Source organism: Opisthorchis viverrini, assembly GCF_000715545.1.
Source record: "Opisthorchis viverrini unplaced genomic scaffold opera_v5_17, whole genome shotgun sequence".
NCBI lineage: Eukaryota > Metazoa > Platyhelminthes > Trematoda > Opisthorchiida > Opisthorchiidae > Opisthorchis > Opisthorchis viverrini.
The window spans coordinates 689,814-705,066 of record NW_008751673.1 but is presented as its reverse complement, the minus strand read 5'-3'; the positions used below and the strand labels follow the sequence as shown (position 1 = coordinate 705,066).

At 46.2% G+C, this 15,253-nt stretch overlaps 1 protein-coding gene across 1 annotated transcript in view; it reads left to right on the top strand.

Moving 5' to 3' along the window:
• T265_12816 (hypothetical protein) overlaps positions 1-15,253 on the top strand; it is a gene marked incomplete at both ends in the record, with an annotated part of 29,622 nt that overhangs the window by 5,988 nt on the left and 8,381 nt on the right. The window contains 5 exons of the mRNA XM_009165677.1: positions 8,235-8,330; positions 10,615-10,744; positions 10,795-10,930; positions 10,985-11,348; positions 14,048-14,350. Coding sequence (XP_009163941.1) covers positions 8,235-8,330; positions 10,615-10,744; positions 10,795-10,930; positions 10,985-11,348; positions 14,048-14,350 — 1,029 coding nt within the window. The remainder of the gene's footprint in view (positions 1-8,234; positions 8,331-10,614; positions 10,745-10,794; positions 10,931-10,984; positions 11,349-14,047; positions 14,351-15,253) is intronic.

Genomic DNA, 15,253 nt, shown 5'->3' with positions numbered 1-15,253 from the left:
CAGTCGTCTTTGCGCTGTGCATTTTCTGTTTAACTTGTAAACAACGCAGCTCGATACAGCAGCCGGCATTTATTTGCGATATCATCATGCGCTACGACAGACTGCCGTTCTGGTTATGAGGACTATGAGCTTTTCCAACATCTCGCGACGGTCTCCGTCAGCAACAAGTACAAACATAATCATCCCCGTGGGTGATACGACAGCCTAGGTTGAACGTCTAGGCTCAAATGAAGCACAATTATGTGGTTAATTTGGAGCCAACGCTCACCGTATGGATAATGGAGAAAGACGCTTGAAGGAAACAGTGAACATAGGTGGATTAGGAGGGCCCAAGAGGAGAAAGCTTTTGCTACATGCAACAGACGCACCCGCTGCCAGTTGATTTGGTCAACTGGCCAGGCAAACAGATGTCACCGAAAAGGTGTACAAAAAAGATGAATTAGCATGTCATTGGCAGATTCATCGTCATGAGCAATGAGCTTAACACTAATAGAGGTTCAGTTAGCCTACTTCAACAAAAACCCCAGAAGAACACAACGAGCCTTAATGGAACACGAACATCATCCCGTAATTCCCGAATCTACAAGGTTTGCGCCCGCAACTGGACGGGCAGGTAGCTCAGTTACTGTGCTTGCATATGAATCCTTGTTTTTGGTACACCGCGCATCATTGTTGGTCGATTGGAGTAGGAGAGTGTAGCAACGGTGTTTTTTTCAACTCGGTTTTTGGCCTGAACCTCCAAGCCAGCGTTCTCTTCAGGACAACAAGGGCACACAAGTTATATTAACGCCCAAAACGATGTCAGGAACACTCGTACAGCGCATCATATATATATATATATATAAAGCGTAGGCGGAAATAACTTTCTGGAAATTCTGACGCGTTCTGAATGCACCACTCTCCTCTGGTATTCGGCCAATACTGGGTCATGATTGGCTGTTGGGACCAGACTTTCGACCAATCAGTTCTCGGCTTGATGCTGGACCGGCAAGCTCCCCGGTTTTGGCCAATCCTGCGTGGGATGGGTTTCTCGGCTGCAGCGAGCGGTAAAGCGAGACCTGTGTGGGATTCCGCCTGTCGGAGAGCGAGAGCAGCTTGTCGCCCCGCTTGCTTCAGAGTGTGGATACTAAAGCCAGCCAGATAGACGGCATCGAATTTCGAGGATTGATGTCGAAATAATTGAAGATGTCAGCGCAGGCTGATGCGCGAATGTTGCAACAAAAACCGTTGCAAGACGAACGGGATTATCAGTCCAAATATCTTGGCCCACAAGTAGATGGTACATAATGGATAAAAAACGCCTCGACCATTGGACGGAGTGCCTCGAACGGTAGTTATCGTGGCCACTAGCTGCCACTCATCTACATCATTTAGTTGATGTGGAACCCCCTACATCGGGAATCTTTTCAGTCGCCTCGCACCTGTGTATGGATCACTGGGCCACTGAATTTACGTTGTAAGATCACATATTCCCCCCATGCTGGTGGTCACGGCATTCTCTGTTGGAGCCCAGCTAGTGATTTGTGATTACCGAACTTCTAGATCGTCCCTTGAGAAAAGACGCCACCCATGACTCTATCCTCTTATGAGGATTGCAGAGAACTCTTAGCTTTTAGCCACCGTTCTTGTGCAGAACATAACCACCAGCACCCAAATCAATCACCCAATTACCACCAATTAAATCTGGATCCACACCATACAGGAAGCCAGTCACGACCAGATACTCAGGCCCGACGCTAGACATATAGGTACCAGAAGGCCAATAACCCCACAAATCCGGCAGGGAACAGCAACCGCAGCCCATCATCATGGGGAAATGCGTAGTCGTGATTAGTCTCTGAAATCGCATATCGGCTACTTCACAAGACCCGGAACATTTGCTCTGCTACTTTCTGCGGATATCCGTTACTGGTGAACTGGTTGCATCCACATTATGTGTGACGGCTGCATTCCGCCTGCACCACTTTCAAAGACCCAGCGCGAAGGATGCACAAGCCGTTTTCGACAATACTAGTCAAGTTGAAGGTCAGAGAGTTTGCATTCTGTGAAATCCGTTGCCCGGAAGTGAGGTGCAACCATTGGAAACCCTGACGTAGACCCATGAACGATGAGCCAGTTGTGCAACCGACCCCTTCGTAAGGGAATTTCGGGTGATGCGCCGAAGCCTTTGGGTCCACTGGGCACCACTATCGCTGATGTTATCGATCACGACAACAAAGGAACCGGGCAACCCCTACCTGCTGTATCATCCTTCCGGTGCCTAGCTGCCATGCCACCCGAAGGAAGCACGAGCGCTGAGATACTGCCAGGTTGCCCAGGCCTAAACAGGAGAAGTCGAGATGCAGTGGTCGGTTTCGAACCATGAACTTTCCGGCCTATAAATTCGCGCTCTTACCAATTGAACGAAACTGCGGCAGCTACAACCACTACGACGAGTACGCGGTTATTACAGCTGACAATGATGATGATGACTTGAACCATCTCGACCCAACCCCCTCTCTGGCCGTGCACACGGGCTAGCCCACGCACCCGGAGATTTGGCCGTGTTTACAACCACCAGGGCTGTCCTAAAGAATTTAGGCTGCTTGATCGAAGAGATCGCCATATTAGGATTAACTTCATGCCGATTCGATTGCATAACAAGGCATGGTGGTGTGTCACTTCACGTCCAGGAGGAATATGCTCTCATCACTTCAGTGGATCCCGAAGCGATATATGAGGGCGTGTAGTGCAAAGCGAAACTGTCACAAGGGCTAAGGGAAAATAGGGGCAATCTATAGAGTGCCGGAGTTGCAGCCATCTTTCCCGTTAATCGACCTGAAGCGTTTTACCAGAGGAGGCTCCTACCTTGCCTTCGGGGAATTCACCTGCCCTTCAGTCGACAGCTCTTCACCTATTGTCGATCTGTACACAGAAGGTTTCTAAGTCACAGTCTCAGATCGGTATCAACATTAGCATATGCAGGAAGCAACAAGTTTGACAGTACATTCAGCAAACACCCTTGATTTGTTACCGTTTGTGGAGCCACAGTTTGTTGGTATTCGTCTTAACCGTGGGGCACTGTGCATGCAACCCATGAAAAGAATACAGTAGGCCCGGAAAGTTCCCTTCTCTGGGATAAACAGCTACAGATCCGATAACCTCTGTGTCAATTTATGGACGTTGACGTTGTGTGGGGACAAACTACATTACCCAAGTCTGGACTGACGAGTCTTCAGGTCAATGACCCAAATGGTTCAAAGATTCTATACTGAACTCGGTGTGGGGACACTTTCGTAGCACTTGAGAAGAATGAAGCCATTACAGGGATATCCGGGTCAGTGTACCAACATAAGGGTTGATAAGCTCTTAATATCCGGGGTTAAGTTATCACTTGGGTCTCTTTTTCACTTTAAGGCTTTACATACAACTGAATAAGCCCTCCGTACGGCAGTGAAGTATCAGTGTCTACACTAATGTTGCTGTCTCTGAGGTTGGTGATGGTCATGATGGGTCTGAGTTGTCTGCAGAACACCCGTCTGCATATTTACGCTGTAGCACTCAGTTTAGCCATGACATACCCATGGTATGTTCTTCACATGTAATGACTAAGACTGAGGTATACAATGTAACGATTTTCTCAGACTAATGTGACTTTGTTTGCTTTCGAGAGACGGGTTCAGGACCCACCAAGGTTTTCGGCGGTGTTGCTACTACTTTCGACGACCGCAACATCTTGGAAGGCGATGTGCTTTATCACTTGAGCCTTCTGTCCACTATAGTAATATGCCGCTGCCTAGAGGTCATACTTTTGGGCTCAAGTCTTTGGTTGGGGACTCTGTCTAGGTATGGACATGTTGACACTATCTCAGCCCACGCACAACCTTGAACGTCATCTGACATCTTCATATTTATCACCCATCATCAAGGGTTTAAAATAGAATATGAAGTTCTCTGCGGTAGACCTTAGGGATATCGCGACCAGCGTAATCCGAGAAGCTTCCGTTGTTGCTCCAGCGATTGCAAATCATTACCAAGCACAGACCCACAAACCACTTCAGCGCGAACATGCTGCAGCCGCCTACAACCTCCCATGCTAAATTGGCGCTTGACTATTTCAGGACTTAAGACCTCCCGATCAGTGGCTAGTCCTTAGCTATAAAGTACACATTCCATTACGGCTTCTTCAACTTCAGTAAGATGTTTCCGACGACTACTCGTTCCTCTGCAATGTGTGCATTGACCTCATATGTCGTGACATCCATGCGACTTCAAGGTGAGCAAATCAATAAGAAACTCGTGTTCCTCAGCGCAAGGTTTCAACGACGTACGGGAGATTGAGAAGTCAAGTGTTGTGCTTTAGAGGTGTGGATGCAAGTTTGTCAAATAGCGAAAGAATGTCGTCTACATTGTCGAATTTCACCAGTCTACACAACAAAGCACAAAACACTTTTATCACAAAGGTACCCCTAGCCAACAGCGCTTTAGATCACCTTCAACCATTCGTCTGTTAACAGGGAAATGCGATAACTGAAGCCACTTAACTCTGTCTACGGGTAATCGCGCTCGTAGTGGGTGTTTTCCGCTAACGCCATTCTGCGTTAACGGTTCAAGGGCAACGATGGTCAGAAGCCTGAAAATGCCTCGAGTCTGTGGCCTCCAAGGGTAACGCCTTGCAACCACGCAGAAACACAAGCTGTACGTTTGATTTTGAGATCCATCTGAGTCGGGACTTTGGTGTCAGTTACAGTAAGATATGCGCTCGTGTATCCGCGCTCAAAAACGATTTGAGGTTCGATCCGTTTTCCACGGTGAAAGTTAACAGTTTTCCCGAACAGCAGATAGTCAGCGAACCATCGTTTTGAGCGCTTGATTCCACGTCTTAGCAGCCTTTTCTGGAGATTATCAATGATGATACTAAGTAGCCTCATTGCTGCCCATATAGGAATGGTGGTTCAGTGAGCTTTTTGGAGCAGTTTAGCTATCGGCAGTACTCTCTTTTATCCAGATTCCATCCAATCAAATTCAAATGAGGCGATCATCCAATTAAGTACACACACTTGTGTACTCCCCATCTCTCCATCTTAACAGCTCCCTCTTGGATCCCGTTTCTTAACAGTCTTATGAATAGAATATCGATCCTGATTGAGAACAAGAGTGAAAAGCGTAGAATGAATAGCGCTTTACTTGTCTGTAAATAGACGTACATAAACTGAAAGTGAAAGCGAAAGCATAGTTAATACGAACCGACAATGTGATGGTCATGACATTCACCCGGGCCGTTGGATTGTGTAGCGAGGGGTAACTCGAACACAGTACCAGTAGCCGCCAGCTGAACACATCAGAGAGTTAGATGCCATGGTCGTTAGCATATATCTTCCAGCCATGTGTACGAACTGCTCGAACTTCTTGTGTCTATGAGAGCCTGAAGCAATATTACGTTCACCTTTATGCTGGTCGCCGTGACGGACAAGCAGTTCGGGGCTGCAACAGTCAACAGGGAAGATAAGGCAGAATCTGTCGTGCAATTTGAGTGATCTTGTTTTGCAGAGTTGGCCGACAAACGCTGAAAATGTCCTGTTTTGCCACGACTTAAAGTGCTTCTCTCGAGGGGCATTTGGACCGTAGATGCCTGGAACGACCGCAAAAATAACATATCTGAGAATTGATTGACGATAAATAAGGTGTAGAATCAGGGGTGATTGAGTGTGAAGGGGTAATTGTAGATGTCTGTAAAGATGCTGCAGCCGTAGAAAACGATATCGGTTGGTTATGCGAGTATGACTGAGCTTGTTTGTGGGCCAATTCTAATGACTTAGCCAATTCATGTGCTTCATCGAGAGTGAGTTCATTGAGAGGCAGAAGTATTTCTCTGAAGTCCGTTGATCAGGGCATCATGTACACTTTCGTTTTGATGGTCAATGGCGGGCACCGCCTTGAACTCACAATTTTTGGTGAAGGATTTAAGCCTCTGGGTAAACTGATCAACATCTTGACTGGTATGTTGTTTGCAAGTTTGTAGGTGATGAGCATAAATTATATTCTTAGGATGAACGTACAACTTCTCAAGTGTACTGATAGCGGATTCGCAATGTGGACAGTCAACGTTGTGAACCTGTTCAGTTCCATCCACAAAATGGATCAAAGTTTCGAGTTTATTTAGATTAGGCGATTCGACAGTGCTCAGAAACGTTTGGAAGGTTGCAAACCAATCATTCCAACGCCTTGTGGCGTCTGGATCTATGTCAAAACACTTGGGTCGCAACAACGGTTCCATTGTATTATTTGACAAGTGAATTGTTATGAATAGAATTTCGATCCTGATTGAGCACGAGTGAATAGCCTAGAATGAATAGTGCCTTACTTGTCTAAGAATAGACATACGTAAGCTGAAAGTGGAGGCGAAAGCATGGTTAATACGAAACGACAATGTGAGTACAAAGGAGAGCCATGACAAACGATTATCACTCCTTGTACTGACTCGTTTTGTTCATCATATCCCCTCCAAGTTAACTACTTTAAATTCACCACTATACTGTTGTATGGCAGCGAGAATGGACAACTTCAGGTGGAGGAACTGAGACATTTCCAGGTCTTAAGCCACCGATATCTCATAGCCATAGCTAGGCTAGAACCAGCGAATTGGGAATGGAATGATCAGGAGACGGGTTCTGGTTAAAGCAGGCGGTGCTTCACTCAATGAATGTATTCAGCACTGCAAGTCAAAGTGACTAGGCCATGTTTTACGCATGCCAAGTTACTGCCCGCCGAGACCAGCACTGATTTCCCAATCCGGAGTGGCGGAAACTTAAAGACGAACAGGAGATAACATGGCAGAAGGGAATGGTGTTACTAAAAGTTCAAGTGCTGTTGTTGTCGTTCGCCCTTCGGGATGAGGTTCATGTGATCCTCCTGCCTGGCCGAGTACGCTGGACGATATGGTGGCTAATCGATGTCAGTGGAGTTCATGTTGTCAGTTTCTATCCAGATAATCCGACTGAGTCTCGGATGTTTATGGACGATATGCTAATCGATGTAAGTCAGTGGCATGTTGTCAGTTTCTATCCAGATAATCCGACTGAGTCTCGGATGTTTATGGTAGGCTAGCTCTAGGTCTCCATCCTTGCTCGATTACTTTCTTTTCATCATAAGACTATTGAGAAAATGGGCGTGGTTGTATGGCTGTGAAGCATCTGTGTTCTTATCTGATATTGAAGTCAATGGTTATGATGACGAACTAGTCCTATTACTTTTCCGCTACATTTAAAGTTAGACAGTGATCTTAAACCCGTATGAGGACTACATTCCCAGTTAAGCACGTTAGGGGCTTGTCAACAAACAACCGTTGGACCGCGCTGCTGTTCCACATTCATCCATACAGGGTGACCACTTTCAGCTCACTTTATCAACATGCCTCAGCTTTTATATCTCACCTTTCAGAGCTTGACGTCGGACATCTGGACGCTCACCACTTATCCATATTCTTCACAATCCTAGTGCCGGTGGTACTGTGAAACACAATGGTACGTATATTCACCCTACCTGTAAAACACTTTCTGATATTTTGTACGCTTTATTTCATGGGGTCACAAAAATTGTTATTTTATCTCACCTTTTTCTTTGCGTTTTTCTCACGGACCGGTCCAGCTCTAAATATTCGCTCTGATGGGAAAACTGTCACCAGCTAATTTGGTCGCGCTGGCCACATTTGATAGGCGGGTTTATCAAGGGTTAGAAACGCCGTAAGATGGGACACAATCGACTCCGTATACGCACCACTAATGCACACCTCGTTTTAGTTACTTACCCAACAATAGGGTATATTAACAACCTACATACAATCATGACTGGATCGGCGATTTGGTCTGTTGCCTCCATTGTGTGGTCCTCTTCCCATCCAATTATTCAGTAAATCGTGATAGCTGGAACCACCACAAAACCTATTTGTATTTTAAAGCTGAATCTGGTGATGAATGTTTTATCTTTTGGCAGATAACACTATCTGTTCCAGTTGTATGAGGGCGGTAGGGGACAGTGTGATCAGTTAACATAAGCTAATTGACGCTTGTTGGTGAGCGCTTAAAATGTTTTTTCGTTTATATCTGATTTTGTTTACACGATTGTTTTCCGCGATTTGTCGATGGGGAATGAAGCAGGTACACAGTGCAGTGTTCTTTGCCACTGTACATTCCAAAGCTGTCCGATATAAGCTTTCTAATTTTTAGCCTTCCATACGCTTAATTTTCGCTTTTCAGAAGAGGCATTCGGAAGATTCATCAAAACTGTCAGACTTCTCCGACGATGAGGACTATGTGCCCTATGTTCCGATCAAGGAACGAAAAAAACAACAGGTACGTTTCATGTTTTTAAACGATGATGGTTTCCCGCGTTTTTTCTTCTGGGACGAATACCCGTAAACCACCAAATGCTGACACGATTAGGACCGCCACTTGTGTGCTTGTGTGAATTCCGAGCAGCTCACTGCGTTATAGGGAAGGCCAATGGGTGAGTTTGATGGACCCATACACGCGGGTACAGTCGCCGCACATCTGATTATGAACGTCAACATACGTGCCGTTCCCGAAGTCTTTATTTGTATGCATTTGGAGCGTGAGACATCAGCTTGCGAGCCATGCGGATCCACCCAAGGAACGAAAGCAACCTAGATAGGTGGTCGTGGACACATTCTCCACATTGAGGTGTCACAAACCCATATTTCTGGCGTGACCATGTTTTAAATAAATTTGGGTGGCTGGTCTTGAGAGCTGTCTTTTGGACAGTGGTGCTTCCTTCTTCAATTTTGGTGGAAATTCTGGAAACAGACAGTGCTGGTCTGTAGGGAAGGACTGTTGCCGAGCTTGATCAATTGGTCCAATGTCCAGTTTGCTAGTTTCGGTGGGAGGATGAGGCACAGCGGACGACGGTCAGTATTCGTGGGTGCACTGAGTACCCCGACGTGCTGCTTTTCTAAGTGATTCTATTATCCTTTTGGAATTCCCACCCGGTTCTTCGGGATCTTAATACGCGGAAAAACCATCGGTGGGAGTGCGTGATCTGCCCGTCCTTCACGTCCATACTGCAAGTGCGTCAGCATTTCGCCACAAGTTCCCCAATGTATCTACCCGCAATGATCCTATAACAGCGATGATCGTGTTGAACGGATGCGCAGCCTTATTTGCGTTGTAACTGCACTCCGCACACGCCGTCAGTCTGAATTCGTCCGCCGAGCGCCAGACAAATCAGCGCATCGTGACTACTTGACCCCGGAGCAAGGGCTTCCATTTTCATTCGCATAAGGTGTCATTCTTTGATTTACTTCAAGCTGGTTGCAGGTGCATCGACCATGTCACTTGGGTGTCCTCAGATGTCCAACCAGCACAGCGGGCGAGGCCCTCGAACACTGGCCAGGTTTCCCAATCCTGAACACAGCTGTCATACGAGCCTGTTGTTCGATCTAGTTTCACCAGTGAAGTTGCTACAGTTACCTGATCCTTCCCCTAGACTATATTGTGTGAACAACATTATGTTTCAGTGCACACACTGAAGGCGCTTGCCACCGGGCAGTCTATTGGTATTGAGGTTCCTCAGAGTGGTTCAAGTTTCCGCGTTTGGGTTGCACACACCCGTGGTTTTATGGAAAGATGGAGACTTTCCTGTATGTTGGCTGAGCCAAAGTATCCCAGAATTTCTGATGAAGTGATATGGCGAGCAATCTTGGAGAGGAAGCCCAAAAGCTGTAGTGAGTATTTTCACCAGTTAAAGTGATCCGTTTTCGAGTCGTTTGTGGTGTCAAAAGATTTGAGAATTTTCGATCAAAACTTCGCCCAACAAGTGAAGCCAATCTATACTGGGAAGCTCAAGAGCACTACAGCTGTTTCATTCCCATTGAGGATCATCAGCGCTGCATATCTCACGCAGCTCCGGGGAGTTTCGGACCCAAGATTTCACCATCAACAATCTATGGGTAGTTCAGAAGAAAGGACAACTCACAGGGTGAGTAACCTTCATATAAGAAGTTGCTACTCGAGGACCACGTGATATGGATTCCTTGGTGGTGGTGCTGCGTCCTAACTGCGAGTTTATCAGACTATTGATCAGCCGCTCGTGGCCAGACGGTTAAGTGTTCAAACCACTAACCGGTAGGTCGCGGGTTCGAAACTCCCTGAAGGTTTACGGGATGTGCACTGCTGATTTTTTGGTAAGGATGAAGCAGTTTCTTGGTAGAAAGACTTTGGGGGGGGGGGTTGGCACAAAGAAAAAGGTTAAGGATCAACGCGTTGTAGATCAACTGATTAGCCAAGATCCAGAAAATTGTCTGTCCTATGCTTTGTGACAATTCACATCCAGAATACCTCAAGAGTCAATGTGCTCGTTTCCATTTTATATACCTGCAATACATTCTGGTTGGGCATCTCTGTACGATGGTTCGTAGATGTGAAATTTGTACGGTTCCCAGAAAGAGGTCTTATTCGATGCCTTGGCCTTGTTTGATCGGTTCATCTGATATAAGATCTATCTCCGTGTTTTACATTTTGTGTAGCTCTTTTCCTTGCAAAAAATGCTTGGAAACCTAGCCTACTCGGAAGAGCCAAAGGAAGACGAGGGTACGGNCGACGAGACCCCGGTGCGGACCAGGACGATGGCGGTGGTGGTGATGCTGCCGGCGGCAAGAAGACCAAAACTAGTGATGACCTGGATTATATTGGACCACATGCGCAAGGCAGCCTTTTCGACCGCATGTGGGAGTTGAAGAAAAAGGCAGAAGGTAGGTTTTGTCCCGATTTGCGACCTGTCATCTCGTCTGGCTCTTTGTAGAACGAAAAGAAACCGAGCGAGATAAGAAGCTGAAAGTTGAGGCGAAAATTTTGGAGAGTGTGGCCGAAAAGACTGCACTTATGGGCGTTGCTGAACTAGCCAAAGGTATTCAGTATGACAAACCCATCCAGACGGGGTAAGTTTGTGGTCCGTTTGACTATTTCAAACGTTACCTTGCTCCATTGTGTAGCTGGACTCCACCTTCGTACATTCGTGAACAAACACAAGAGAAGTCCGATGAGATACGCAAGAAGCACCGCATTCTGATTGATGGCGAAGACGTTCCGCCTCCGATCCGTAACTTCATTGAAATGCGTTTCCCTGCCGCTTTGGTGAATATTCTCAAGGCACGAGGTATCTCCAGTCCCACGCCTATCCAGATGCAAGGTCTACCAGCAGTGCTCAGTGGGAGAGACATGATTGGTATAGCTTTCACAGGTTCTGGAAAAACAATGGTGTTTGCGATCCCGATCGTACTGTTTTGCATGGATCAGGAGCTGAAAATCCCGTTTATTCCTGGCGAAGGTCCCTATGGTTTAATATTAGGACCGTCAGTAAGTTGTTACTTTTTCTACTTTTCTTCATGCCTTATCACCTGATTGTTAATATCGTCATCTTAATTTTTCATCACCATTTCAGTGCTTAAGATCGTGTCATGTTTCAAAAATATAACACTTCAAATGTCATCTTGTGTTATTTCTTGTCAAACTTACACCTACTAGATTCAATTTTCACTGACCGGAAGGTCCGTGGTTCGAACCCGACCTCTGCTTCTCGACTTCCCCTGTCTAGGCTTGGGCGACCTGGCAGTATCCCAGCCATCGTGCCTCCTCTCCTGCGTGCGGCAGCTAGGCACCGAAAGGGTGCTACAGCTGAACGATTTCGCTTTGGAATGGTTTTAGCAATAGCCACTGCCGCACGGCATTGGAGGCTTAAGGCTTCAAATAGATGCCGGATGGATATCAGTAACCAACTTTGCTTCAATAACGTATAGTGAGCATATTGTCGGTGTTTGCTGTTTGTGCTGAGCACTCCATGCATACCGCAACTTTCCGGTATACTCGTGTACTCTCCTGTGGTCGGATTAGGCCGATCCAAAAGCGGCTGAAAATCCCTTATAGCCTTGGTTCCAGAGACCACTTTCCATGTGAAAATATCCCATCAGATGTGTCACAGTGCAATTATTAGGTCGACAGATCTCCCTTGCTTACTCATTTCACTGATTGTTGCCGTTTGTGGGGTCTCCGAAACACACACATGACCCAACTACGGTGGTTCGTCGTAACACAACACAACTCTGGCTTCTTACAATTCACTCTCCGGGCACCAGTAGCAGCACATTACCCAATCGCGTTGTGTCGAATTGGATTCCCGTTAGCAGACGATTAGCTGGCTTTGTCAGAGTTAATAGCCAACAATCAAAGACGTGTAACTTGTTCAGTATATCTGTAAACGCCTCAACCAACTGCAGTAGTGAGTCGGCCAAAACAACTTTTCCAGAGAACGAAGATGGAACCAAACTCTCTAAGGGGAATCAAGTTCAAACTCTGTTTTGGAAGGACAACTTATTCACTATCCGACACAACTCATGCAAAGTATTTAGAAGACGAGAGAATTGTCCGAGAAATAACAGATCCCCACCTTCCCTCTGACTTTAAAGAGGCATCTGGGCCGAATGTGTGAATTTCTGGATTATCAGTTTGGACTGCGAAGCGGTGTCATCCCAAATAGGCTTACCAACACTCGTGAGAGCCCATGCAGTGAAGGATCGTATCCGAGTTACGAAGGCATCGACCATATATATACTTTTTAGCAACTCATAGAACATGGCCAAGCGAAAAGCAAACCAACAGTCGTCGTCTTGTCGGATATAAAAACATTGGTCGACTCACTTGATTGCCTTGTTTTAAATGACTTTTATCACACTCCCATAATCATATTCCAACACGACTGCGAATATAACATTGAAAATGAACTTTGAGGACACCGGGCTGGTGGCGTGAAATCGCGATGAGTGGTTTCCGGGCACAAATTGAGCGATGATGTACTGGCTGGTATGAAACGGACAGACTAGCATCCAAGTTCTTGGGATGCCAGATCTCGCTCTGTTTGCTTGAGCCTGCTCCGGCTAAAGGACAACCCAGAGCTGTTTCATGCCATATGTGAGGTTAGATATTCGAGATCCACCCCATCAATTTGCTAGATATCCTCATTCAAATAAGGAAGTTCGGTATCCAATAGTGCTGTTCCATCCACTGGCTTGTCCTTCAAGGTTGATCCCCTATTTCCCCATGTTTTTGTCATCGTGCGTTGTGGACCTCAACCAGTTCACTTCCTCATGCTACACTATCGGCGTCCGAACACTGTGTTGACCTAAATCAAGGCGCAATCGTACACCGTTGTTGACTGAAACCTGAAGTGAATTTCAGCCCCTCCCCTCGGAGATCTAAATGCGGTGGTTATACCTGATTTACACCTCACCATCAACCCAAAGGAAAACTCCAACTTCTTGTTTCTCTTATACTATGCAGGAAACAGTATGACCATTATATTTATTGAACAGTAGCGTTTTGGCGTTGGCTGTTTGTTTCCCTTTTAGTGGGTTAGTTCTCATTACCCCATTGGTGGCAGACGCTACTACTTCAAGAGGCCTATCCGCTGATGACGTGCGATGGGCTGGTTAATCCAGTCGGTTTTATAGCCTCCTGACTTGGTTAGAATATAGGGGATGATAGTTTTATTTCTTCGACTGACTTGAAACACCTTCATGGAAAGAGCTGAAAGGTTCCAGTTAAGTCTTTGGTCTTGGTTAAAATCTTCCAGTGACTTCTGAGACTATCACTTGAGAGATGCTTGTCCTGTATCACCTGTCTTTCGCCACATGGGAACCCGTAAAAGCGTGTGTGCGATTAATGCACTTTTGCTTGCAGTTCCATTCGCAAACAGTCGAGTCGTGTGTGGTTAGCAGTTTGCTATATTTTTACCACATAACCTGAGGCAGCTCGAGGACTAGGATGTTAGCTTCAGTCCAAGAGTCTATGGTCTTTTGTCATCCCTGTGTGTGTTTCGGTGAACTTTTCCGGTTACCTTCGAGATGCCTGGCGATTACGTACCAAAAGTGGCCGCAATTGAGGGTTCTTTATCTATCCTAGGGCTTCATCTGTGTTCCTCACCCGGTGTTGGCAATTTTTCGGGCTTTCCCTAAAGCAACATCATTGGTTGCGTCGATCGAACATTTCATCTTCCGTTCCAGCGCGAGTTGGCACGACAAACACACGAAGTCCTTTCCAGCCTGGTTGATGGGCTGGTCGCAGCGGGATTCCCGGAAATTCGTTGCAACCTATGTATCGGTGGTACAGCCGTAAAGGATCAAGCAGAAACCTTCCGTCGCTCTGGTGTCCATATTTTAGTAGCTACACCCGGTCGTCTAATCGATTTGCTTCAGAGGAAGATATTCAATCTCGAAGTATGCCGTTACCTCGTCTTGGACGAGGCAGATCGAATGATCGATATGGGGTTCGAAGAGGAAGTCCGAACAATATTTTCCTACTTCAAGGTATGTTTATCCTGTCTTCCGAAACGTTGATTTCCCTACAGTTTATTAGTTTGGTTAGTAACATTTGAGCACTTCGAAATTTTATGGATTTCAGGTAGGTGACTGCCAATGGACTAGACACCCCTCAGCCGTTGTCGTTGGGCACCCCAACACTTGAATGAAGTGGAGCTTCCGTTTTCGGTTTTTACCGTCAGTTTTTTTCGATATTTTCCATGCAGGCACTGCGCTCATCTTATTGAGCCTCTCACTCAAATTTATTCACAAACATCTTCCTCAGTGTCTTGAGGATTGAAGACAAGGGATTATCTGAATCCGTCTCGAAAATGTAGAGGTGAAGTCTTCATACATGGCTTACCGAATTTAAGAGATTCAAAGCTCCTCTCACCGCTCCCTTTGTCATGGAACTGGTTAGGCTCCTAACCCAGCGTTTCGTAGTCCCATCGTATCAATCAAAAATGTTATATCTGCTGATTCGCCAGTCTGTTGTATTTGACTGCCGACCCCGCTCCAGTGCCGTAGAAAAGACTCACAAAAAGGAACACAACAGCTCTATTCCGAACAAGCGAGTTGAGAGCGTGAGTGCGTGAGAGTGCGAAAATACAACGGCCTCAAGCTTTAGAAGGACACTGCCTAGACTTGGTCCAACGCTGACGCACACTATCTGGCTTTAATACAAGGCTGTGATACGCTGCATATTGAGGGGGCGTTGTCTGTCTGGTCAGCGTGTAGCGAAGCTGAGGGTCTCAGTAGATTTCGGGCATTCAGTGGTTGCTTTCAGAAATCTCATCACCAACGACAGCATGACATCAGTGCTCAACACCAATGCTTCACTGCCGTACAGCCATGACTTATTTGAAAGCCTTATTGTAAAGAAAAGAATAAAGGTGGATGGGGGAGGGACTT